Below are 26,539 nucleotides of genomic sequence, written 5' to 3' on the forward strand. Positions count from 1 at the left end.
GTTTTTCAACCACTGTGCCGCGGAACACTAGTGTGCCGTGAGATATTGTCTGGCGTGCCGTGGGAAATTATGCTGAACTTCACCTAATTGGTACAAAATATATTTTTTGCAAGTCCATTCATCCCTCCATTTTCTACCACTTGTCCCTTTTAGTGTCGCGGGGGGTGCTAGAGCCTATCTCAGCTGCATTCGGGCGGAAGGCGGTGTACACCCTGGACATGTCGCCAACACAGATAGACAGACAACATTCACACTCACATTCACACACTAGGGACCATTTAGTGTTGCCAATCAACCTATCCCCAAGTGCATGTCTTTGGAGGTGGGAGGAAGCCGTAGTACCCGGAGGGAAACCACGCAGTCACGGGGAGAACATGCAAACTCCACACAGAAAGATCCCGAGCCCGGGATTGAACCCAGGACTACTCAGGACCTTCGTATTGTGAGGCAAACGCACTAACCCCTCTTCCACCGTGCTGCTTTTTTTTTTGCAAGTCAATAATTCTAATCTGCAAATAATGTGCCGTTCCTTAGTGTCTGTGCTGTGTAGAGCTCGGCAGGGTAACCACGTAATCATCATCGGCGGTCACTCGAAACGAGTATGACGATCCTCCTGGTAGGGGGGGCATCCCTTTATGGAGGATGCCTGTGCGTGACTTTGTTTAACGTGGGGAGACTGGTGCACAGACAGTCACCACACGAACCTTGACAGATCCGGGTCAGGGTCCAATGGCATAGAGTCCAAGAGGTGGGGACCCTTTTCTGCTGCAGCCTTCAGCCGCCATCCCAGCCGTTGTGACGCTCCATAGAGTTAGCAATCATCCTTCGCCTGTTCCACCGTTGAGGTCTAGGGTTATTATTTCCCCATAACTGGGCCCACATGGACCGTTGTGGTAGTTCTTACATCTACCGTCTTCCGCCTGCTCCGTCGTTGAGGTCTTCACTGTATCCCTGGCTAGGGGGCAGTCAGGTACTAGGCCTCTGCCAAGGGCCACCTGGGGTAACAGTAGTAAAGGGGTTAACCTCCTAGTGCCCCAAGACCCCATAGAGGAGCCTCCACCGCCGGATGCACTTTAACGTTATGCCCAGGACACAACCACGTAATACTCCATGTCAGTAGGTGGCAGCAGGTAGTTAATTGCTTTGTAAAAGTCGGAATGTGTCGGGTGAGACGAGGATGGTTTGTTGTGATCCCAATATGCAGACCACAGCGTGCAGGTACAAAGGTATGTAACGCTTAAACCAAAAATGAACAAAAGGGAAAGGAAAAGGCAATGAAGCATAGGGATGGCTGTGTAAAACGACAGTAAAACTGAACTGGCTACAAAGTGAACAGAAACAGAATGCTGGACGACAGCAAAAACTTGCAGCGTGTGGAGCAGAGACAGCGTCCACAAAGTACATCCGTACATGACATAGTGAAATAGTCTTGCTTGCTAACACAAAGCAGGTGCGGGGAATAGCGCTCAAAAGCAAGACATGAAACTGCTACAGGAAAACACCAAAATAACAGCACAAGACAAGAACTAAAGCACTACACACTGGAAAACACCAACAAACTCAAAATAAGGCACGAAGACCTGGTGGAGTTACATTTTTTAACTTTTTCTGCTGGTGGTGTCCCTCCGTATTTTTTAAATGAAAAAAATGTGCTTTGCCTCAAAAAAGGTTGAAAAACACTGCTTTAAAAGTACTCTGCATACTTTTTTGAACATTACTGTCTTTGCGCACTTACACGATCAAAATATTTCCCAGCTTCCTCTTCCTTTTCTCTCTTTTTTTAAACCATTAGTTGCTTTACCCATCCGCTATCTAGTCAAGATGGCGATGGCTGAGGGCGGTCAGGCTCCAATGTTGCACACTCAACAATTGCGGCGTGTTGAGTGCAACATGATCCGTACTTCTCAGTGTGAACACACTTGCATGCACTCCTAATGTTAAGTGTACTTTTTTTCCCCAGTGGTTCCCACTGTTGCAAATAGTCACGAAAGAAAGAATAATGTCAGAATTTGCAGGTGACGAACCTTAAGTTGCAGAGATGGCAGGCGTGATGGAGGAAAACATGACTTTTAATGTCAAAAATGAAATGCAGGAAAACAGGAATCATGAACCAGGAAACAGGCAAACTGGAAACAGCATACAGGAACCAGGGAACATCTCACAATACTCCAGCGCTGACTGGAGAGCGAGGCAGGTATAAATAGCAGCCGGCTGATTGACACCAGGTGTCGCCAGGGTGCCAATCAGCCGCAGGTGAGGGGAAACAGCGCTCAGGGAGACAAGCAGGAAACTGAACAAAAATAAGAGCGCTGACAGGAAATAAAACAAACAGAGGAAAAACTAAAACATAACCAAACTGTCAGTGACAAGCCTGACAAATAACTCTGGCTTGCTTGGGGAGAATTAGTTTTGCGCTGGCTGCTGTTGTGCATGTTACGGTCTATGTTTGCGACGTGATCCTAGGATGCCGTGGCAGAAGGCGAAGTGCAGGTAAAAAGTATTTTGTATAAACATAATATAACTGAAAAAAATTGTGCAACAGGGACATGCACAAAGTGCAAAAACTGGTAGAGCAAGCATGGAGTTATGCTGTATGGAGGTTTTGAGCGCAAAAAAAGGTAAGGTAGGTAAACAGTCCTTTAATTTAGAGACGGAAAAAAAACTCTGTTTATTGATTGCCTCCAAATGTTACTGTAAAACAACGCACACAAAAGAGAGTACAATAATATAGACTTTAAATGCCAAAAAGATGTTTAAAAAAAACCTTTTAAATAAATACCTCCTGGTATGAACAGAAATAAGCAACTGAAACCATACATTCAAAAAGTTAGCACTTAATGCTAACATATTATGGATTTTACCACTGACATGCTAACGAAAATGAGCATCGCTATCACAATCTTTTTAAACTGTTGAAAACGTCTTTTCAAAGCTATTTAAAGAGACCATATTTGACATATATTCTCCTAACTCTGTGGAAGTGAAGATCTGACTACTGACTTTGTACTATAACTATACTAGCCTGCTGCAGTGCTGGCTACAGAAACATGTTGCATCAAATTCAAACTGAACTCTCAAACACATAATATTAATAATGTTATCATAATCAGAAATACTTTATTAATCCCCGAGGGGAAATTAAAATGTAAACATTTTTTTGGAACAGCTGCCATGTGAGGGCACCACACTTGTTCTTTTTTATACTTTATGGCATGGGTTCTTAACCTTTTTGACCTCAAGGCCCAGCTTTTACACATAAGGGCCAGAAGCCCACCTAAATATTAACAGTACTCTTTATTCATATTCAATATTATACTAATCCAGTTACAGTTTAGCAGGATAATCACATATATTGCAAAAGAATATAGTCATAAAAATGATTAAAAAAAACACATTTACTTACAATTTACAGAGTGCTAAAATAAATGAATTCCAACTAAATTGATAATAGATAATAATATATATATTTCCTAAATAAACTGACAATGAAATTCAAGTGCAAATGAAAATACACCACTTCAGTCATCATTTTTCTTCTCGAAACGTTTCTCTACTTCTGTATGACTTTAGCTCCAGACTTCTTCTGTTTGTTTTGATATTGTCATTACTGCCGTAAGTGGTAGAAAAGTGTATTACAACTGAGCATCGCTGTGGCCCATACGGACAACAGATATTTGTGACCCAACAATGGTCCCCAGCTGGCCCTACGGTAAAGAAACACTGCTTTACGGGACAAAAATGTGCATCTTACTTAATTTAGGTTAAGATGGTATTTGATAGATAATGCAAAGCCAGCTTTATGTTATTGATCTTGAACAATGTCTGACCCAAGATTAACTTAAAGGGACTTGTTATGCAAAACCAACTTTTCTTACTTATTGATACCTGTTTTTGCGTATTTAGGATCTGCATTTGGTCCCGAAAAATTCGGAATCAAACCATGGAGGCATGGCGGAGATGTTTTTAAAACAATCTTGCTTTCCTTATGCTTCCTCCAAACGAACCGTTAGGAATTTGGCCCATTTGTGACAATTTTTCCGTTGGTGACGTCAGCGGATATCCCCATATATGGTAACATTTTACCCGAAGATGCTTTGCACGAATCTGCCATTGTTGTCCGACATATTCAATAAGTTCCTTCTTCTTTTTGTGGGAAGACTGGCTCGTACATGCACGTGCCTCTAATACTAAATAGTGAATGGTTCCACCTTATACTTGTCAGTAGACTCCATATGGAAGTCCTAAAAACTACAACATGGCTGTTGAGGAGGAGATTCAGTCAAAGTGGAGGCTCATAAATAAGACCGCCCACAAAACGACGTATCCTGAAGAGATTGTCAGAAAGCGGCTAGAAGATGGTCTGTAAAACATAATCTATGCACATTTTTGTCCAAAAAACCCCACAATTTCTTGTTATGTAGACCATGTTAAATGTAAATGTAGGAAACTTAATCATTAAAGGACCCCTTTAAGTAGCTGTGGTTAAGGGTCCAATCAATACATGTTCATTAATGTCATCTTCAAGCAGTCTAAAGGCACCTCTGACACTTATGTTAAAGGATAATCTCATCTAAGATGGCGGGTCAAAGATAAGCTTTTAATTTGCGTCCTTTTTTTTTTTGGTTTCCTATTTTTGTTCTGGATATCCTTTGAAGCACGATGAAAGGAAGAAACTCAAATTTCTTGCCATTAAAAAGTCACAATGGTACACCTTGTCAATCTATTCAGCTTTTTGTAGATTTAGTTTGCTTGTAAGCTAGGTAGCTAACTAGCTAACCACGAGTCTTAGTTTCTGCACAGTCAGTTGCTACAAAGCTCCAAACTTCATGTGAGCTTCCAATTAGCCCACGTACAGTACGCAGAGAGCTTCATGGAATGGGTTTCCATGGCCGAGCAGCTGCATATACAGGTAAAAGCCAGTAAATTTGAATATTTTGAAAAACTTGATTTATTTCAGTAATTGCATTCAAAAGGTGTAACTTGTACATTATATTTATTCATTGCACACAGACTGATGCATTCAAATGTTTATTTCATTTAATTTTGATGATTTGAAGTGGCAACAAATGAAAATCCAAAATTCCGTGTGTCACAAAATTAGAATATTACTTAAGGCTAATACAAAAAAGGGATTTTTAGAAATGTTGGCCAACTGAAAAGTATGAAAATGAAAAATATGAGCATGTACAATACTCAATACTTGGTTGGAGCTCCTTTTGCCTCAATTACTGCGTTAATGCGGCGTGACATGGAGTCGATGAGTTTCTGGCACTGCTCAGGTGTTATGAGAGCCCAGGTTGCTCTGATAGTGGCCTTCAACTCTTCTGCGTTTTTGGGTCTGGCATTCTGCATCTTCCTTTTCACAATACCCCACAGATTTTCTATGGGGCTAAGGTCAGGGGAGTTGGCGGGCCAATTTAGAACAGAAATACCATGGTCCGTAAACCAGGCACGGGTAGATTTTCGCTGTGTGCAGGCGCCAAGTCCTGTTGGAACTTGAAATCTCCATCTCCATAGAGCAGGTCAGCAGCAGGAAGCATGAAGTGCTCTAAAACTTGCTGGTAGACGGCTGCGTTGACCCTGGATCTCAGGAAACAGAGTGGACCGACACCAGCAGATGACATGGCACCCCAAACCATCACCCAACCATGCAAATTTTGCATTTCCTTTGGAAATCGAGGTCCCAGAGTCTGGAGGAAGACAGGAGAGGCACAGGATCCACGTTGCCTGAAGTCTAGTGTAAAGTTTCCACCATCAGTGATGGTTTGGGGTGCCATGTCATCGGACCATGGTATTTCTGTTCTAAATTGGCCCGCCAACTCCCCTGACCTTAGCCCCATAGAAAATCTGTGGGGTATTGTGAAAAGGAAGATGCAGAATGCCAGACCCAAAAACGCAGAAGAGTTGAAGGCCACTATCAGAGCAACCTGGGCTCTCATAACACCTGAGCAGTGCCAGAAACTCATCGACTCCATGCCACGCCGCATTAACGCAGTAATTGAGGCAAAAGGAGCTCCAACCAAGTATTGAGTATTGTACATGCTCATATTTTTCATTTTCATACTTTTCAGTTGGCCAACATTTCTAAAAATCCCTTTTTTGTATTAGCCTTAAGTAATATTCTAATTTTGTGACACACGGAATTTTGGATTTTCATTTGTTGCCACTTCAAATCATCAAAATTAAATGAAATAAACATTTGAATGCATCAGTCTGTGTGCAATGAATAGATATAATGTACAAGTTACACCTTTTGAATGCAATTACTGAAATAAATCAAGTTTTTCAAAATATTCTAATTTACTGTCTTTTACCTGTAAGCCATACATCACCAAGTCCAATGCAAAGCGTGGGATGCAGTGGTGTAAAGCACGTCGCCACTGGACTCTAGAGCAGTGGAGACACCTTCTCTGCAGTAATGAATCACGCTTTTCCATCTGGCAATCTGATGGACGAGTCTGGGTTTGGAGGTTGCCAGGAGAACGGTACATTTCGGACTGCATTGTGTCAAGTGTGAAATTTGGTGGAGGAGGAATCATGGTGTGGGGTTGTTTTTCAGGAGTTGGGCTTGGCCCCCTTAGTTCCAGTGAAAGGAACTTTGAATGCTCCAGGATACCAAAACATTTTGGACAGTTCTGTGCTCCCAACCTTGTGGGAACAGTTTGGAACGGGCCCTTTCCTCTTCCAACATGACTGTGCACCAGTGCACAAAGCAAGGTCCATAAAGACATGGATGACAGAGTCTGGTGTGGATGAACTTGACTGGCCTGCACAGAGTCCTGACCTGAATCCGATAGAACACCTTTGGGATGAATTAGAACGAAGACTGAGAGCCAGGCCTTCTCGGCCAACATCAGTGTGACCTCACCAATGCGCTTTTGGAAGAATGGTGGAAAATTCCTATAAACACACTCCGCAACTTTATGGACAGCCTTCCCAGAGGAGTTGAAGCTGTAACAGCTGCAAAAGGTGGACCGACATCATATTGAACCCTATGGGTTAAGAATGGGATGGCACTTTAAGTTCATATGTGAGTCAAGGCAGGTGACCAAATACTTTTGGCAATATAATGTATTTTGTTCTCACTTATGGGCAAAAAGAGATCAAAAATCTGGAACCAACACTTCTATGAGATAAAGTGGTGAATATTTCTTCATGCTAAATGGAATCAAGGCCTTGTTAATGTCAATCCTAACAAAGTGATCTCTTCCGATTTACTGGTGACTCCTGTGCCATTTTTGCCCAGTAACAGTGAACGCTAACAAATTCTTACCTCTAGGGATGGCTACAGAGGTATGGCTACCTTCCCCACACCGAACCCAAGATGTCTGTCCTGCGCTCATCCCAAACAATGCACTCGGCCATCGCCGCCATGCAGCGAGCCTACAGTCTCAACGTCACCGGGACGCTGGATGAGAGAACCAAGGAGTAAGTATAGACCGCAGTAAATGTGTGTGTGTGATAGACAGACATCAGACATGTTGTCCTCGACGTCGTGAGTCAACGTTAAGGTGACGCTCTTTAACACAACTCCTTCTTTCTTTTTGCATGATGATGTAGTGATATCACGCTGTGGTGAGACTTGATGTTTTGTTTTCATTATCTGTGTCCGTTCACTGCACTGTAGTATCATTAGGGATCAATTAGGAAATAATTTTGTCTTATTTTTTTTATTTTATCGGTCCTGTCCAGCCACTCAGGCAAATAATATTGTTCATGTCGATGCCCATATCTGCTGAAAAGATTTAATTTCCAAAATCAAAGTGTTGGATATTTCTCTTGTTGCCCTATTTGTACTTGACGATATTAAATGTTTGAATATATTTAGTGTTTGACTCAGCAGGACTAGAGCAGGAGGGGATAGAAATAAGAAAACAATAAAGACAGAGGAGGACAAGACAGAGAGAGACAACAACAACAAAAAAACAAAAACAACAACAACAGAACTAAATTAGCAAATACAATATATCCAAATATGATACCTAAAATGATAAAGAACAATTTAGTGAAGTTGATAGTAATAACACACTCAATCAGGCCCGGCCCTAACCAATCTGGCGCCCTAGGCAAGATTTTAGGTGGCGCCCCACCACATCGGCAGTGAAGTGTATATACTCACAAGAAACCGAATAGCTTTGTCTTTGACCTTTTTTTTTTTACTTACAACTATACCTAATATATAAAGGGGTGGAAAAGTGACTATTACCTGCAGGGCAAACATTAGCTAACCAGAAGGCAATAACAATGTAAACAAAAAACACCTGCTTAAAAGATCTAATACAAATGTCCCTGAGGAATGTAAGGTGGGAGTACTGTAATTACCTAACGTTACATTATTATTTTCCATAACAATTTAGCCCCCTCCACAATATTAACCCGACGTTAAAACAGAACTAGCTATTTATTGATTAGAAATTGCCGAATCATGTAACATTAGCTTAATGCTAAAAAGCTAGGTTACTATCACATTCTGTAACAGACAAATAATTTCATGTAGGCATACCTGCTACCTCTGTCTTTTCTCGTTTCTCCTCCTCTTCTTTTCTCTTTTTTCTTCCCTGGGCACCTGACAGTTTTGGCCGTTTTGACATCTTGTGTTGATTTTTTATGTGGTGACGTCCAAAAAGAGTCATGATACGGGAAGGGAGGGGGCGCACCGTGCGGGGGGAGAGGGGGGGGGGGGGGGGGGGGGGGGGGCGTAATGTTGTAAGAAATAATATTTCTATTAAATAGGCTTTACTTTGCATTTTAATTAACGTGGGATTATTTTTTGTATTTAGAAATAATACCGGTAGTACCAACTTTTTTTTCTTTTTTTTTCTCTCCAACATTTGTGGCACTGGCGTGGCGCCCCCTGATGGACGGCGCCCTTAGCATTTGCCTATACGGCCTATGCCACGGGCCGGCCCTGCACTCAATATAATGACAATGAACATTATTGCACTACAAATGGAACAATAAAAATACCAAAATAAATAACAATATTGATGATGAATAACAATAATTGCCTCTATTATCAACATTACAACAGCTTCAAATGCAACAATACATAAATGTAATGGATACAAGGAGATAAAGACAGGTGCTCTCAAACTCTACTTATATAGTAGAGAATAGACTCGATTGCATCACAGAAAGCTTCTCAAACAAATCAAATGTTCAAACAAACATTTTACAAAGTGATCGCTGCAGACACAGGCTCAGTCCGATTGTAATCCACAAGATGATGAAAGTGACATTTTTCAGGGCTATTTCCTCTGACGCACGTTCGTTTTTCCCCTGACTTTATTACCTTTATGAACCACTTCTTTCGGGACTCTATGAAAGCTCTTTCTTATCCCTTTATTTGAACTATTGGAACACCCAAGAACAGAACAGCAATACGGCATTTTCTGCACAAACTCCATACTCACTGTCACTTTTTTTAATGCTACTCTCAAGTTGTTTCACCATCGTGTGAATTAAGCAGCAAAAAAGAAAAAACGGATGTGACGTCATATGCTATGCATTGGATCAGTACCACCAATTTTACTTAAGGTGGCAACTGCCAAGCCTTTGGAACAGGGTCCAGTTTGTTTCAGTACAGTCCCTTGATTTTGTTCTTTTGTCAAATCCATTTTAATGGTCTTTGTTGCTCTCTCTTACAATACCGCTGGTTGAGTACAGCCATGTAAACAATAACTTTGTCCAGGAACAATGGCCACCCAGCCCCCACAATGCATTGCAAAGCCATGTTCCTTTTCAAGCTCTATAGAAACAGACAGAAACACACATAATAATCCACAATGTCAAAGCCCATAGCACGCTCACGCTTGCATGAACACGCCGTAGACATGTAGTAGAGTCAATGCGATCGTTCTTCCTGACAGTTATTAATGATGACTAGCGCCTTACATAATGGAAATAAACAAGAACATTTGAATATTCCACCTGTCAGAGCCCATGGTGCACAAACCTAGCCCGCACCTGCTGAATACATATAAAAAATCAGGGCTCTTCAATTACATAATGAAGAGGGCCGCAGTTTCCGCACATCAAAATTTAGATGTTTCTTTATAAAGTGCCTCTGCAGGTTATATTTCTTTAAGACTGCGTTTACTTATTTACAGAATAAACACATCGGCTGTCACAATGCCCTATCAATACATTCATTATTCTGCCCTCGCTACTCGTTTCCAGTGTGTGAGGCTAGACAGATAGTTAATAGCATGAAAAAACACAAGCTAAGTTTTGTTAATGGTTGATGTTCCTTCTTTTGAATTATTTTTCTTCTTCAGTTTTAATACTTTATATGTTGTCCTTTATTTAGGTTTGTAAAACATTAGACGAGTACAAAAAAAAAAATCGCTGCCGTTGTGTCCTTGGGCGGGACACTTTACCCTTTGCCCCCGGTGCCACTCACACCGGTGAATTGAATGATGAATGATAGGTGGTGGTCGGAGGGGCCGTTGGCGCAAATTGCAGCCACGCTTCCGTCAGTCTACCCCAGGGCAGCTGTGGCTATGAAAGTAGCTTACCACCACCAGGTGTGAATGAATGATGGGTTCTACATGTAAAGCGACTTTGGGTACTTAGAAAAGCGCTATATAAATCCCAGGTATTATTACAGGGGTCGGCAACCCAAAATATTGAAAGAGCCATATTGGACCAAAAATAAAAAATAAAAAATCCTTCTGGAGCCTTAAATTAAAAGCCTTATATAAGTCTTATGATGAAGGCAACACATGGTGTAAGTTTAGGGATGTCCGATAATGGCTTTTTGACGATATTCGATATTCCGATATTGTCCAACTCTTTAATTACCGATACCGATATCAACCGATATATACAGTCGTGGAATTAACACATTATTATGCCTAATTTGGACAACCAGGTATGGTGAAGATAAGGTACTTTTAAAAAAAATTTATAAAATAAAATAAGATAAATAAATTTGATGGATGGAAATTAAAAACATTTTCTTGAATAAAAAAGAAAGTAAAACAATATAAAAACAGTTACATTGAAACTAGTAATTAATGAAAATTAGTCAAATTAACTGTTAAAGGTTAGTACTATTAGTGAACCAGCAGCACGCACAATCATGTGTGCTTACGGACTGTATCCCTTGCAGACTGTATTGATATATATTGACATATAATGTAGGAACCAGAATATTAATAACAGAAAGAAACAACCCTTTTGTGTGAATGAGTGTAAATGGGGGATGAAGGTTGTTTGGGTTGGTGCACTAATTGTAAGTGTATCTTGTGTTTTTTATGTTGATTTAATTAAAAAAAAACAAAAAAAAAACGATGCCGATAATATAAAAAACGATACCGATAATTTCCGATATTACATTTTAACGCATTTATCTCTATGTAAGTTATTACAATTTTAACACAAGTTTATTACAATCTTTGGCAAGCTGGGTAACGTTTGCTGTGGTCTATAACGACACGTCACACAAACAACTATCAGACATGCAGCCAATATTACATACGGATAATGTGTCATGAGACATGCAAATATAAATTAAACACAGCGAGGACATAAGTAAAGGAAATTAAATGAGCTCAAATATACCTACAAACAAACCATAATGATACAAAATGTACATACAGCTAGCCTAAATAGCATGTTAGCATTGCAGTCATGCAGTGACCATATATGCCTGATTAGCACGCCACACAAGTCAATAACATCAACAAAGCTCACGTTTGTGCATTCACACACAGCAAGAAACGTTTGTTAGACAAAATGAGACAAAGAAGGAGTGGCATAGAACACGTCTTACTGTGGCAGCGACTGAGAATGTTGTACATGTAAACAAACTATGGTGCGTTCAAGGACTGCCGAAATTAGTAGGACAAAACAGTGCTCGCCAAATCCTCTCATCAGTGAAGCATACACGCAAACATATTAAACAGTGGGCTTTCGAACAATTGGGAAGGTTTGTGTCATGTTTGCTCTCTTATAGAAACCTTTTTTTTTTTAATTATATATTTTTCCACCATCTTTTCCATTTTCATAAATTTTTGAAAAAGCTTCAGGGAGCCACTAGGGCGGTGCTAAAGTGCCGACCCCCGCACTAGTATAACGTCCATTGCGTATTTTACATAAATAATGTCCATTGTGTATGTTACATAAATAAAATAGAAGGTTTAGTGTTAATACACAGCAAACATTGCACACACTTAAACCTAAGATGTAGCGTTATCACCCTTTGCTGGTCAAACTCAGCGTTACATGCAATTAATTAGTTTCAATCGCCAGATTTAAACAGCCACAAACAACGAGACCACGAGTACAAAAGACATCACAAAGTCAGCCATTTTTATACATTCATACTTTCTTGTCCAGTCGCTGTTAAAAGTCTGATGTTCGGCATTTTAAAAATGTTTATCAGGGTCGATAGTGCGATCTTCTTCTACTCACCCACTGCTGCTTCATTGTGACACATATGCTTCGTTGTTGCCCCCTGTGGGGTAGCGGGAGTACTGCATACATCAGCAACCCTGTTTTTAATCGTTCCATCAAGCCTATTTGGGTGATGTTTGGCAGGCCAAATTAAAAGCTTTGGTGGGCCGCCAGTTGAATAAGCCTGTAATAAATCAATACTAGCGCTCCTCCCGCCAGTTATCAATTACAACTACCACGTTGTGCAATAGAAATAGACAAAACAGTCCGTAAACACTCCAAAATTTGCAAAGTCAAAGCCCATAGCGCGCTCGCTCTTGCATGAACCCAATGTAGCCATGTAATATAATTAATGATCAATGATATCAATGATAATTGCCACCTTGCACAATAGAAATAGATAAAAAAGAATCACAATACTCTTCAAAGTCAAAGCAGGCACCCAACATGACATGTCATTTAATGAATGCGAGCACTCCTCTTGCCAGTTATTAAGGATAACTGCCACCATGCACAGTAAAGTCAGACTAAAACACTCACAACAATCCACAAGTCAAGCCCATGCATGGCATGCTCACTCATGTGCAAGCACATGCACTCACCCACAGTAGACATGGAGAGTAATATAATCAACCTCTATATGTTTTGCATGAACACATGAATGTTGTCTGTCTATCTATGTTGGCCCTGCGATGAGGTGGCGACTTGTCCAGGGTGTACCCCGCCTTCCGCCCGATTGTAGCTGAGATAGGCTCCAGCGCCCCCCGCGACCCAAAAGGGAATAAGCGGTAGAAAATGGATGGATGGATGGACGTGCACACGGCCAACAAATACCATGAATGCCATCGCTTCTCTAACATCCTGCCAGTTATTCATGATAAGCACCATCTTACACAATAGAAATTGAGACAAATTGACTCCACAAAGTCGAGCTCATGTACAAGCACATGAACGAACAACAACCGCATGTCATATTATTAATGTGATCGCTCCCCCTGGCAGGTAATAATAAACATAAGGGGTGTCCTCATTTTTTGTCATGAATGGAACCAAATAGTAAGCTTATGTCAACAATAGTGGATGGATGTTGACACTCCTTCTTTTTCCTTTTCTTCTCTATTTCAAGTTGGATGCAAAGGCCCCGCTGCGGCAATCCAGATAAACTCAAGAGTGCTTCGAGGTCACGGAGGCGAAGATATGCGCTGACAGGACAGAAGTGGCAGCGTACGCATATCACCTACAGGTGAGAGATGGAGCATGCAGTTGCCATGGCGACCATTGAGGCTTAGCTGTATTAGCAATGGGGGGTGGGGGTGGGGGTGGGGGGTTCATGTGGGCTAGTGATGTATTTTTTGTCACTGTCAACCTCTGAGAACGTGTTGCCATGGCGACACGCAGGAATATATAGTCAGCGTCACACAGGCGGGATTTAACACATTCATTTGTGCGCGTGTGTGTGCCTGAGTGTATGTGTGTTAGCGCAGCAGCAGCAGCCATTATGTTCTATTTCCAGCCTGCAAATAGCTTGCGGCTCCTTTTCATACCCCGCAACAAACAATTTTCACCAGATCGAGCTCATGTAAGCAATGGCATAGGAAAGACCTTTAAAAAAAAATCTACTTAATCTAACATCAGTCCTCACTTGTTCTCCATTAAAATCAACAATATCTTTTTTTATTATTATGACCTTACCTCATAACCTGAAGCTCCTTTTGGCACTCCTATCTCTTCCCTGACTATATTACAGTTCTTCCCATTGTTAAAATTGTTTGTTTAAAATGTTTAAAAAAAATACCAGGCTAATACACTACAGTCGTCCCTTGCTATATTGCTACTTCACCACATTGCAGATTTTTTACTTATTTCTTTAAACATCCATGTCCCATATGTGTGTGTGTATATATATATATATATATATATACATATATATATATATATATATATATATTTATATATATACACACATATACATATATACAAACCCCGTTTCCATATGAGTTGGGAAATTGTGTTAGATGTAAATATAAATGGAATACAATGATTTGCAAATCATTTTCAACCCATATTCAGTTGAATATGCTACAAAGACAACATATTTGATGTTCAAACTGATAAACATTTTTTTTTTGCAAATAATCATTAACTTTCAAATTTGATGCCAGCAACACGTGTCAAAGAAGTTGGGAAAGGTGGCAATAAATACTGATAAAGTTGAGGAATGCTCATCAAACACTTATTTGGAACATCCCACAGGTGAACAGGCAAATTGGGAACAGGTGGGTGCCATGATTGGGTATAAAAGTAGATTCCATGAAATGCTCAGTCATTCACAAAAAAGGATGGGGCGAGGGTCACCACTTTGTCAACAAATGCGTGAGCAAATTGTTGAACAGTTTAAGAAAAACCTTTCTCAACCAGCTATTGCAAGGAATTTAGGGATTTCACCATCTACGGTCCGTAATATCATCAAAGGGTTCAGAGAATCTGGAGAAATCACTGCACGTAAGCAGCTAAGCCCGTGACCTTCGATCCTTCAGGCTGTACTGCATCAACAAGCGACATCAGTGTGTAAAGGATATCACCACATGGGCTCAGGAACACTTCAGAAACCCACTGTCAGTAACTACAGTTGGTCGCTACATCTGTAAGTGCAAGTTAAAACTCTCCTATGCAAGGCGAAAACCGTTTATCAACAACACCCAGAAACGCTGTCGGCTTTGCTGGGCCTGAGCTCATCTAAGATGGACTGATACAAAGTGGAAAAGTGTTCTGTGGTCTGACGAGTCCACATTTCAAATTGATTTTGGAAACTGTGGACGTCGTGTCCTCCGGACCAAAGAGGAAAAGAACCATCCAGATTGTTATAGGCGCAAAGTTGAAAAGCCAGCATCTGTGATGGTATGGGGGTGCATTAGTGCCCAAGACATGGGTAACTTACACATCTGTGAAGGCGCCATTCATGCTGAAAGGTACATACAGGTTTTGGAGCAACACATGTTGCCATCCAAGCAACGTTACCATGGACGCCCCTGCTTATTTCAGCAAGACAATGCCAAGCCACGTGTTACATCAACGTTGCTTCATAGTAAAAGAGTGCGGGTACTAGACTGGCCTGCCTGTAGTCCAGACCTGTCTCCTATTGAAAATGTGTGGCGCATTATGAAGCCTAAAATACCACAACGGAGACCCCCGGACTGTTGAACAACTTAAGCTGTACATCAAGCAAGAATGGGAAAGAATTACACCTGAGAAGCTTAAAAAATGTGTCTCCTCAGTTCCCAAACGTTTACTGAGTGTTGTTAAAAGGAAAGGTCATGTAACACAGTGGTGAACATGCCCTTTCCCAACTACTTTGGCACATGTTGCAGCCATGAAATTCTAAGTTAATTATTATTTGCAAAAAAAAAAAAAAAAAAGTTTATGAGTTTGAACTTTAAATATCTTGTCTTTGTAGTGCAATCAATTGAATATGGGTTGAAAAGGATTTGCAAATCATTGTATTCCGTTTATATTTACATCTAACACAATTTCCCAACTCATATGGAAACGGGGTTTGTATATATATATATATATATATATATATATATATATATATATATATATATATATATATATATATGTATATATATATATATACACAGTATATATATATAGATATATATATATATACATATATATTAAAGGTGTAACGGTACGTGTATTTGTATTGAACCGTTTCAGTACGGGGGTTTCGGTTCGGTTCGGAGGTGTACCAAACGAGTTTCCGCATGGACATATTAAGTAGCGTACCGCACGTTGTGTAAACAATGCACACCGAGGCACAACACACGGCATGCTAGCAACGACCGGGCTACGATAGACTGACCATACGTCCTCTTTTCACCGGACATGTCCTCTTTTGCGGGGCTGTCCGGGCGGAGTTTCTTAAATGCCTCAAATGTCCGGCATTTTGAGTTAGGGTTGCGTGTATTTTCATTGTACGTTCAGAGTTAAGAAGGGGTTAAAAACAAAACAAATTGTGCACGCAGCAGCATTGGTGAGGGAGGGACAGAGACAGAGAGAGCGAGAGAGTAGTGATAAACACGCATGCGTCGCCAGGCTCTGCTTTTTATCCATAGATTTATCAGATTTAATTTTTTATTATCTATAGCAGGGGTGTCAAAAGTGTGCACAGCTAATGTTTTAAAGGCCCACGGCACATTCTAAAAATACTATTAAAATAAACAAAAACATAACAAAAGTGAAATAAAAAAGCTTAAAGGTTAAATGTAATTTAGAAAAAGTTGCAATGTTGACTAATAAAACAAAGCTGTTTTTTTTTTCTTTCAAACTGTCATTGCTCAAAACATAATATTGAATCAAAATCAATGCTATTATGAATTATTGACCTATCAAGGTTTCAATTACTTCACATCAAATATTCCACTAAGAAAAATATTTTTGGTGGAAGATTTTGCAAATTTGATAAATAAATAACCAAAAAATGTATATTTTGTTGTTTTCTTACTGTACCAAAAATGAACCGAACCGTGACCTCTAAACCGAGGTACGTACCGAACCGAAATTTGTGTACCGTTACACCCTTATATATATATATATATATATACATATATATATATATATATATTAGGGATGTCCCGATCCAATATTTGGATCGGATCGGCTGCCGATATTTGCCAAAAATTGCGTATCGGCAAGGCATGGGAAAATGCCGATCCAGATCCAGTTTAAAAAAAAACTCCGGTCCGTGTTTTCCAACGCACCAATTTAAACAAAACATTCCACTTTTCTGCTGCTCTGTAATTTCCGTTCCGCATTTTCTAGCACACCTTCAACACATCCACAGGTCTGTGAATTCTCACGCAGTTGCTTTTAGCTGCTGGCATTACACGACAGGCTCTTCTCACTCTTTCCTGTGTCTCCCTCTCACAGACAGCAAGCGCACCTTCTTACACACGTCACATACTGTCACGTCATACGTCACATACGTATACGTCCTCCCCGAGCAGAGAGGTAGCAGCATGGCTAACGTTAGCTGTGATGCTAGCGCAGCCCTGCGAGCAACGCTCCCTCTAAGGTGCGTGGCAAATCTATGCCACGCACAAAATCAAATAAAAAAATAAGCGCATAACAATTTTCGACACACGGACACGACAGAGAAAACAGTTTTCGTCATCATTGTTCAAATATTGTGACGTCTGTCGAGACGCTTATCTCCATTCGGTGCCACACGCCCACACCATCAAAATGCTGAGGCAAAAATGTCCACATCAACACCGTATGAAAAAATTAGTGATTTTTTTAGTTGTGATTTCCTTCTCTGCATGAAAGTTTAAAAGTAGCATATATTAATGCAGTATGAAGAAGAATGTTTTAATGTAGACATGCAAGCCTTAAAAGAAAATTTTGAAAATCAAGACTACATTTCCTGCAAATGGGTGCATTTCTACCCTATATTTTGACTTTAGATTTATTCTCATATCAACATCTTTTGGCTGTCTTTTTGACACTTACATCCAGCGCCCCCCTCCTCACCCTGGATTATAAATAATGTAAATAATTCAATGTGATTATCTTGTGTGATGACTGTATTATGATGATAGTATATATCTGATAGTATATAGCTGTATCATGAATCAATTTAAGTGGACCCCGACTTAAACAAGTTGAAAAACTTATTGGGGTGTTACCATTTAGTGGTCAATTGTATGGAATATGTACTTCACTGTGCAACCTACTAATAAAAGTCTCAATCAATCAATCAATCAAAACACAGAATCATCATACTGCTGTGATTATATGCATCAAGTGTTCATTCAAGGCTAAGGCAAAATATCGAGATATATATTGTGTATCGCAATATGGCCTTAAAATATCGCAATATTAAAAAAAGGCCATATCGCCCAGCCCTAGTTCAATGATGCCATTTCTGTTTGTCATGTATAATTTTGTCTATTTTGTGTTTATCCTTGAATAAACAGGTCAGTTTCTTGTTACCAACCATTGTGTATTATTCAAACTCCCCTAATTCAGCTGGCTAGTTATCAAGAGTACTAAAACCCTTTTCAACATGATTCTGACAACTAAGTAGGCTAAATAACTTTAAACTTTAATACATGCTCGGATAGGCCAGTATCGGTCAGTATCGGGATCGGTCAGTATCGGTATCGGATCGGAAATGCAAAAACAATATCGGTATCGGATCGGAAGTGCAAAAACCTGGATCGGGACATCCCTAATATATATACATATATATATATATGTATATATATATATATACACACACACATATACATATATACACATACATACATACATACATACATACATACATACATACATACATACATATATATATATATATATATATATATATATATATATATATATATATATATATACACATATATACATACACACACACACACACACACACACACATATATATATATTTTTTAAATTTACAGTCGTGGTTAAAAGTTGACATACACTTGTAAAGAACATAATGTCATGGCTGTCTTGAGTTTCCAATAATTTCTACAACTCTTATTTTTTGTGTGATAGAGTGATTGGAGCACATACTTGTTGGTCACAAAAAACATTCATGAAGTTTGGTTCTTTTATAAATTTATTATGGGTCTACTGAAAATGTCACCAAATGTGCTGGGTCAAAAGTATACATACAGCAATGTTCATATTTGGTTACATGTCCCTTGGCAAGTTTCACTGCAATAAGGCGCTTTTGGTAGCCATCCACAAGCTTCTGGCAAGCTTCTGGTTGAATTTTTGACCACTCCTCTTGACAAAATTGGTGCATCCATCCATCCATTTTCTACCACTTATTCCCTTTGGGGTCGCGGGGGGCGCTGGAGCCTATCTCAGCTACAATCGAGCGGAAGGCGGGGTACACCCTGGACAAATCGCCACCTCATCGCAGGGCCAACACAGATAGACTTGGTGCAGTTCAGCTAAATTTGTTGGTTTTCTGACATGGACTTGTTTCTTAAGCATTGTCCACACGTTTAAGTCAGGACTTTGGGAAGGCAATTCTAAAACCTTAATTCTAGCCAGATTTAGCCATCCCTTTACCACTTTTGACGTGTGTTTGGGGTCATTGTCCTGTTGGAACACCCAACTGCGCCCAAGACCCAACATTTGGGCTGATGATTTTAGCTTGTCCTGAAGAATTTGGAGGTAATCCTCCTTTTTCACTGTCCCATTTACTCTCCGTAAAACACCAGTTTCATTGGCAACAAAACAGGCCCAGAGCATAATACTACCACCACCATGCTTGACGGTAGGATGGTGTTCCTGGGATTAAAGGCCTCACCTTTTCTCCTCCAAACATATTGCTGGGTATTGTGGCCAAACAGCTACATTTTTGTTTCATCTCATTTATGATTTAAAAAAAAAGGGGTGGGATTAAATAAGTGTAAACTTCTTCTCACTTCTTTTCAAATATGTAAAAAAAAAGAAAAAAGAAAGTCCATTGCTCATTTTTTCCCCCTTTTTTTCCGTTTTTTATTCTCCTTTGTTTTTATTTTGTTATAATGGCTCTTAAGGCTATAGCCCTGTATTGGATCAGGCTTGCTCTTGTTTTTTGCATATTTGAAATAAAAAAAATATCAAAATCAAATATCAAATCAAACTAAACAGGTCCCAAATTAGAACAAAAAACTATAAAAAAAAATTAAACGGGACCAAATCCCCCAAAAATGGGACCTGAAAACCAAAATGGCCAAAACCTGAGCGTCTTACTGTATAAGGTCTTTGATGATTTCCGTGTGTCCCGTCATGATGAAAAAGTGTACAAATTTCTTGGAAGACACGATATGTTTTTGAGTGTACTAAAGCCCTCAAAAGAGTTTCAGTTGACGGTATAATGGCAGTATTAGTAAATACAAGCTTACTTTAGAGCACAGTTAACATAAATACAAATAAAATCATTATTAAAATAATCATGAATGATTTTATTGCTCTGTTATGTATAACACAAAGCTAAGATGTAGAAGTGTTTTTCAAATGTTACACAGTTTTGGTTACAGTATTTTTCATATACAAAATGTATGAACGTGGCCCTCGGAACCTTCAGTTTTTCTCAATGTGGCCCTCGCTGGAAAATGTTTGGACACCTCTGGTCTAAGCGTTCACCTGTGCTCGTCTCTCCAAGTTGCATTGCTTCTGTCATCCCCCTAATAAAATTACTGTACATAGTATCTAATATCATGTCACACATGTATACAGATTCTAAGATTAGGTGTTGTCCTTGTGATGTGTAACCAGTACTTACACTGACGTTAGCTTACTATTAAAAAAACAACAACTGTAAATTCTGTTGCTGTTCCAATTTATTTTATTATTTTTTTTTCTTTCTGAAATTAGTTGACAAAACATGTTGGCCAGTGTTTACGTTACTTGGAAACACTGACAAAGTTAGCAATTAAAGGATGAGTGATTTTAGGATTTTAGGATGACTTCACTCAAAAGACATGGTCTCTAAATTTGAATACAAACTAACGGCAAGACGTTGTAAACAAGCCATATTTACGGCAACCTTCTCTACACAGTTTTAAAGATCACCTGCGACCCCTCTTGATTTTAATTAGCATTGAGAACTTCATCATATTTATTTTTGTGTGAGTTATATTCTTTATACATTCCGCTGACGACCACTCTTTTTTTTCTTTTCAATCCTGTCACAAACTTCCCCATCTCTTCACCTCTGTTAGCTCTGTACAAATGTGTTTCCGTGTACTTACTACTTCTACTGGGTAGAACAGGGAGCCTTTTGTTTAGATTGGGCACCGCTGCCATCTAAAGTTAAAGTTAAAGTCCCAACGATAGTCACACACACACATTAGGTGTGGTGAAATGATCCTCTGCATTTGACCCATCCCCATGTTCATGTGAGGGGAGCAGTGAGCAGCAGCGGTAGCCGCGCTTGGGAATCATTTGGTGATTTAACACCCAATTCCAACCCTTGATGCTGAGTGCCAAGCAGGGAGGCAATGGGTCCCATTTTTATAGTCTTTGGTATGACTCGGCCAGGGTTTGAACTCACGACCTTCCAGTCTCAGGGCGGACACTCTAACCACAAGGCCACTGAGCAGGTGCATCTAGCTGCAGGCTTGGGTATCTTTCTAACATGACTACTAGAATGTAGACATAAATAATGAAAATCTCCCATTCTCCACTGTTGGAGAAACACTGCGCTATAGTCAGAGCAGCTGAGTAGAAGTGCGGCCCAGTGACTTGACGCCGCGTTTGAGTTTGAGTTTGAGTTTATTTCGAACATGCAAGCATACAACATGATACATCACAATTTCCAGTTTCTCTTTTCAACTTGTTCGAAAAGGAGTAGGAAGAAGCAGAGCTTATTTAATCCTACCCCTTTTCTTTTACATAACAGTTGCTAAAACTTTTGTTCACTTCCTGTTCTCAATTTATTCACAATATACTCCATAAGTAATCTCAATAAAAATAAATAATAATTGGTGAAGTACAAACCCCGTTTCCATGTGAGTTGGGAAATTGTGTTAGATGTAAATATAAACGGAATACAATGATTTGCAAATAATTTTCAACCCATATTCAGTTGAATATGCTACAAAGACAACATATTTGATGTTCAAACTGATAAACATTTTTTTTTTTGTTGCAAATAATCATTAACTTTAGAATTTGATGCCAGCAACACGTGACAAAGAAGTTGGGAAAGGTGGCAATAAATACTGATAAAGTTGAGGAATGCTCATCAAACACGTTTTTGGAACATCCCACAGGTGAACAGGCAAATTGGGAACAGGTGGGTGCCATGATTGGGTATAAAAGTAGATTCCATGAAATGCTCAGTCATTCACAAACAAGGATGGGGCGAGGGTCACCACTTTTTCAACAAATGCGTGAGCAAATTGTTGAACAGTTTAAGAAAAACCTTTCTCAACCAGCTATTGCAAGGAATTTAGGGATTTCACCATCTACGGTCCGTAATATCATCAAAGGGTTCAGAGAATCTGGAGAAATCACTGCACGTAAGCAGCTAAGCCCGTGACCTTCGATCCCTCAGGCTGTACTGCATAAACAAGCGACATCAGTGTGTAAAGGATATCACCACATGGGCTCAGGAACACTTCAGAAACCCACTGTCAGTAACTACAGTTGGTCGCTACATCTGTAAGTGCAAGTTAAAACTCTCCTATGCAAGGCGAAAACCGTTTATCAACAACACCCAGAAACGCCGTCGGCTTAGCTGGGCTTGAGCTCATCTAAGATGGACTGATACAAAGTGGAAAAGTGTTCTGTGGTCTGACGAGTCCACATTTCAAATTGTTTTTGGAAACTGTGGACGTCGTGTCCTCCGGACCAAAGAGGAAAAGAACCATCCAGATTGTTATAGGCGCAAAGTTGAAAAGCCAGCATCTCTGATGGTATGGGGGTGTATTAGTGCCCAAGGCATGGGTAACTTACACATCTGTGAAGGCGCCATTAATGCTGAATGGTACATACAGGTTTTGGAGCAACATATGTTGCCATCCATGCAATGTTACCATGGATGCCCCTGCTTATTTCAGCAAGACAATGCCAAGCCACATGTTACATCAACGTGGCTTCATAGTAAAAGAGTGCGGGTACTAGACTGGCCTGCCTGTAGTCCAGACCTGTCTCCCATTGAAATTTGTGGCGCATTATGAAGCCTAAAATACCACAACGGAGACCACCGGACTGTTGAACAACTTAAGCTGTACATCAAGCAAGAATGGGAAAGAATTCCACCTGAAAAGCTTAAAAAATGTGTCTCCTCAGTTCCCAAACGTTTACTGAGTGTTGTTAAAAGGAAAGGCCATGTAACACAGTGGTGAACATACCCTTTCCCAACTACTTTGGTACGTGTTGCAGCCATGAAATTCTAAGTTAATTATTATTTGCAAAAAAAAATAAAGTTTATGAGTTTGAACATCAAATTTCTTGTCTTTGTAGTGCATTCAATTGAATATGGGTTGAAAAGGATTTGCAAATCATTGTATTTTGTTTATATTTACATCTAACAAAATTTCCCAACTCATATGGAAACGGGGTTTGTAAGTTACATTTCATATGATGAGATGAGTAAGATTATTTTGAGAATGAATGAATGGTTGGATTTGTCATGATGGAGGGGGTCGCAGCTTGCTGCGGGGTCGTTCTCCCAGGAATGCAGACGAACCACTCCGGACAAGGCGTGCAGGTAAAAACATGATTTATTCCTAACGAAATCAAAAGGAGTACAAAACAGAAAGCGAGCCGACAGAACAACGTGCCTGATCGCACTCGAAGCTAAACTAAAACTTAGCATAAACTATGGACGAAAAAAAACTTACTAACTGTAGCATGAACAAACAAAAACTTACTTGGCAAGGCATGGAACGAGCAGTATGAACAGAGGCATTGCATGAAACAATGACGCCAGGCCGACTGACCGGCAATGGCAGGCTTAAATAATGCCTCTGATTAGTGCTCGGGTAGCAGGTGAGCGGCCGAACACTAATCAGAGACAGGTGAACATAATTAGCAACCATGGCAACTAAAAAAAAACTCAGGGAGGTGCACAAATAGGAACTAAAACTAACAGAACATAACTGAACAAAACATGATCTAGACCAGTGGTTCTCAACCTTTTTTCAGTGATGTACCCCCTGTGAATTTTTTTTTTAATTCAAGTACCCCCTAATCAAAGCAAAGCATTTTTGGTTGAAAAAAAGAGATAAAGAAGTAAAATACAGCACTATGTCATCAGTTTCTGATTTATTCAATTGTATAACAGTGCAAAATATTGCTCATTTGTAGTGGTCTTTCTTGAACTATTTGGAAAAACAGATAGGTTTTTATTTATATTTATAAAGGATTTTTGAATTGTTGCTATTTTTAGAATATTTAAAAAAAATCTCACATACCCCTTAGCATACCTTCAAGTACCCCCAGGGGTACGCGTACCCCCATTTGAGAACCACTGATCTAGACCACAGATCATGACAGGATGAAATCAATTCAGAATGTTTATCATGGTTCTTCTTCTTTGTACCTTGTAAACACTTTAAGTTTGAAGAGTTTCTTGAAGTGGATCATATTAGTACATTGTTTGATTGCTTTGCTTAATCCATTCCATAATTTAATTCCACCCCGATTGTAGCTGAGATAGGCTCCAGCGCCCACCGCGACCCCGAAGGGAATAAGCGGTAGAAAATGGATGGATGGATGGATACAGATATACTGAAGGTCTTAAGTGTTGTACGTGCATACAAATGTTTTAAATTACATTTGTCTCTAAGATTATATTTCTCCTCTTTGGTTGAGAAGAATTGTTGTATATTCTTGGGTAGCAGGTTATAGTTTGCTTTGTGTATAATTTTAGCTGTTTGCAAATTCACTATGTCGTGAAATTTCAGTATCTTTGATTCAATAAATAAAGGATTTGTATGTTCTCTATATCCAACATTATAATAATAATAATAATACATTTTATTTATAAGGCGCCTTTCTGGGCACTCAAGGACACCGTACAAAATCACAACAATAAAATCAAATTGGATAAAAAAAAAACAACAACAACAAAGAAAAAAGAAAAGTAATACATTATGTATTATTCTAACTGATCTTTTTTATAACACCTTTAGTGAATGAAGTGTACTTTTGTAATTATTTCCCCATATTTCTACACAATAACTCAGATATGGTAACACTAGCGAGCAGCGTTGCGCTTTCAAAATGAAAGCATGGGAGTTAAAGATTTCAAAATCAAACGTTTTTGTCCTCTGCGGTATAAATTTTGGGTGGGACACGTCCTCCAACCCACCCCCTCAAGCACCCCCAACCCATCCCCTCAATTACCCCCAACCCACCCCCTCCGGTTCCTATGCCAGTGCATGTAGGACTATAGTTCCTGACCGCAGAAATCCCCATTTCAGCAGAAATTTCTTTTTTTCCCCAACTCTCATCTTATCTCTTCCTGATTACCCCTCCTTTTTAATGGCTTCTGAGGAGGGCCGATAAACGAGGCTGCGGCGCGGCTGCTAAATTGACAGGTTTCAGCCGCCGTCGACGATAATGCCGTCAATTTATTCAAATCCTTCCCTCCCTTAATTTGAATTGATGAGAGAGCTCCCCAAATAGAATGTCAATCAGTGCTGAGCCAGTGACTGCACTTTATTCATGAAGACGGGGCGACGTGAGAAGGGAGAGAGAGGTAGTGTGAGAGAGTCAGAGAGCGAGAGAAAAGATTCCCAATTCCTCTCTGCCTGCCAGGCACCGATAAAGAGCGCTGTGTAAAAGTTCACTGAACGCTGCCAGCCTTGAAATAGTTGTGTCAACTTCTTCTCTCGCCATCATTTCAAAAGGAAACTTGTTTCCCTATAAAACTGAAGTAAATTGTTTGACATATAGGGTCTTGTTTCCTGCAGGTTGTACAGTTCTGTTTAGCTCGCTACGGTTTGAAACGGTAAACCTCGGTTTGGTTATTGATAGCTGCATCTGCTACCTCAGGGGTCGGCAAGACAAAATGTTGAAAGAGCCATATTGGACCGAAAATACAAAAAAATGTATGTTATAATGAAGACAACACATGATGTAAGTGTCTATATTAGTTATATTAGCCTACTATCAAAATGACTTTTAAAGTCTTATATAAGTGTTATAATTAAAAGTTAAAGTTAAAGTACCAATGATTGTCACACACACACACACACACTAGGTGTGGCGAAATTATTCCCTGCATTTGACTAGAGATGTCCGATAATATCGGACTGCCGATATTATCGGCTGATAAATGCTTTAAAATGTAATATCGGAAATTATCGGTATCGGTTTCACAAAGTAACATTTTTTACTTTTTAAAACGCCGCTGTACGGAGTGGTACACGGACGTAGGGAGAAGTACAGAGAGCCAATAAACCTTAAAGGCACTGCCTTTGCGTGCCGGCCCAGTCACATAATATCTACGGCTTTTCACACACACAAGTGAATGCCATGCATACTTGGTCAACAGCCATACAGGTCACACTGAGGGTGGCCGTATAAACAACTTTAACACTGTTACAAAAATGCGCCACACTGTGAATCCACACCAAACAAGAATGACAAACACATTTCGGGAAAACATCCGCACCGT

At 39.7% G+C, this 26,539-nt stretch overlaps 2 protein-coding genes across 2 annotated transcripts in view; one reads left to right on the forward strand and one right to left on the reverse strand.

Moving 5' to 3' along the window:
• The window catches only part of egfra (epidermal growth factor receptor a (erythroblastic leukemia viral (v-erb-b) oncogene homolog, avian)), a 164,269-nt gene that overhangs the window by 100,027 nt on the left and 37,703 nt on the right, over positions 1 to 26,539 (reverse strand). The gene's annotated exons all lie outside the window — the stretch shown is intronic.
• mmp16b (matrix metallopeptidase 16b (membrane-inserted)) overlaps positions 1 to 26,539 on the forward strand; it is a 59,722-nt gene that overhangs the window by 1,300 nt on the left and 31,883 nt on the right. Inside the window, exons 2-3 of the mRNA XM_061979255.2 lie at positions 7,280 to 7,428; positions 13,526 to 13,642. Of these exons, the coding sequence (XP_061835239.1) occupies positions 7,280 to 7,428; positions 13,526 to 13,642 (266 nt within the window). The remainder of the gene's footprint in view (positions 1 to 7,279; positions 7,429 to 13,525; positions 13,643 to 26,539) is intronic.

The sequence above is a fragment of the Nerophis lumbriciformis genome, linkage group LG19, assembly GCF_033978685.3.
Source record: "Nerophis lumbriciformis linkage group LG19, RoL_Nlum_v2.1, whole genome shotgun sequence".
In the NCBI taxonomy this organism is placed as follows: domain Eukaryota; kingdom Metazoa; phylum Chordata; class Actinopteri; order Syngnathiformes; family Syngnathidae; genus Nerophis; species Nerophis lumbriciformis.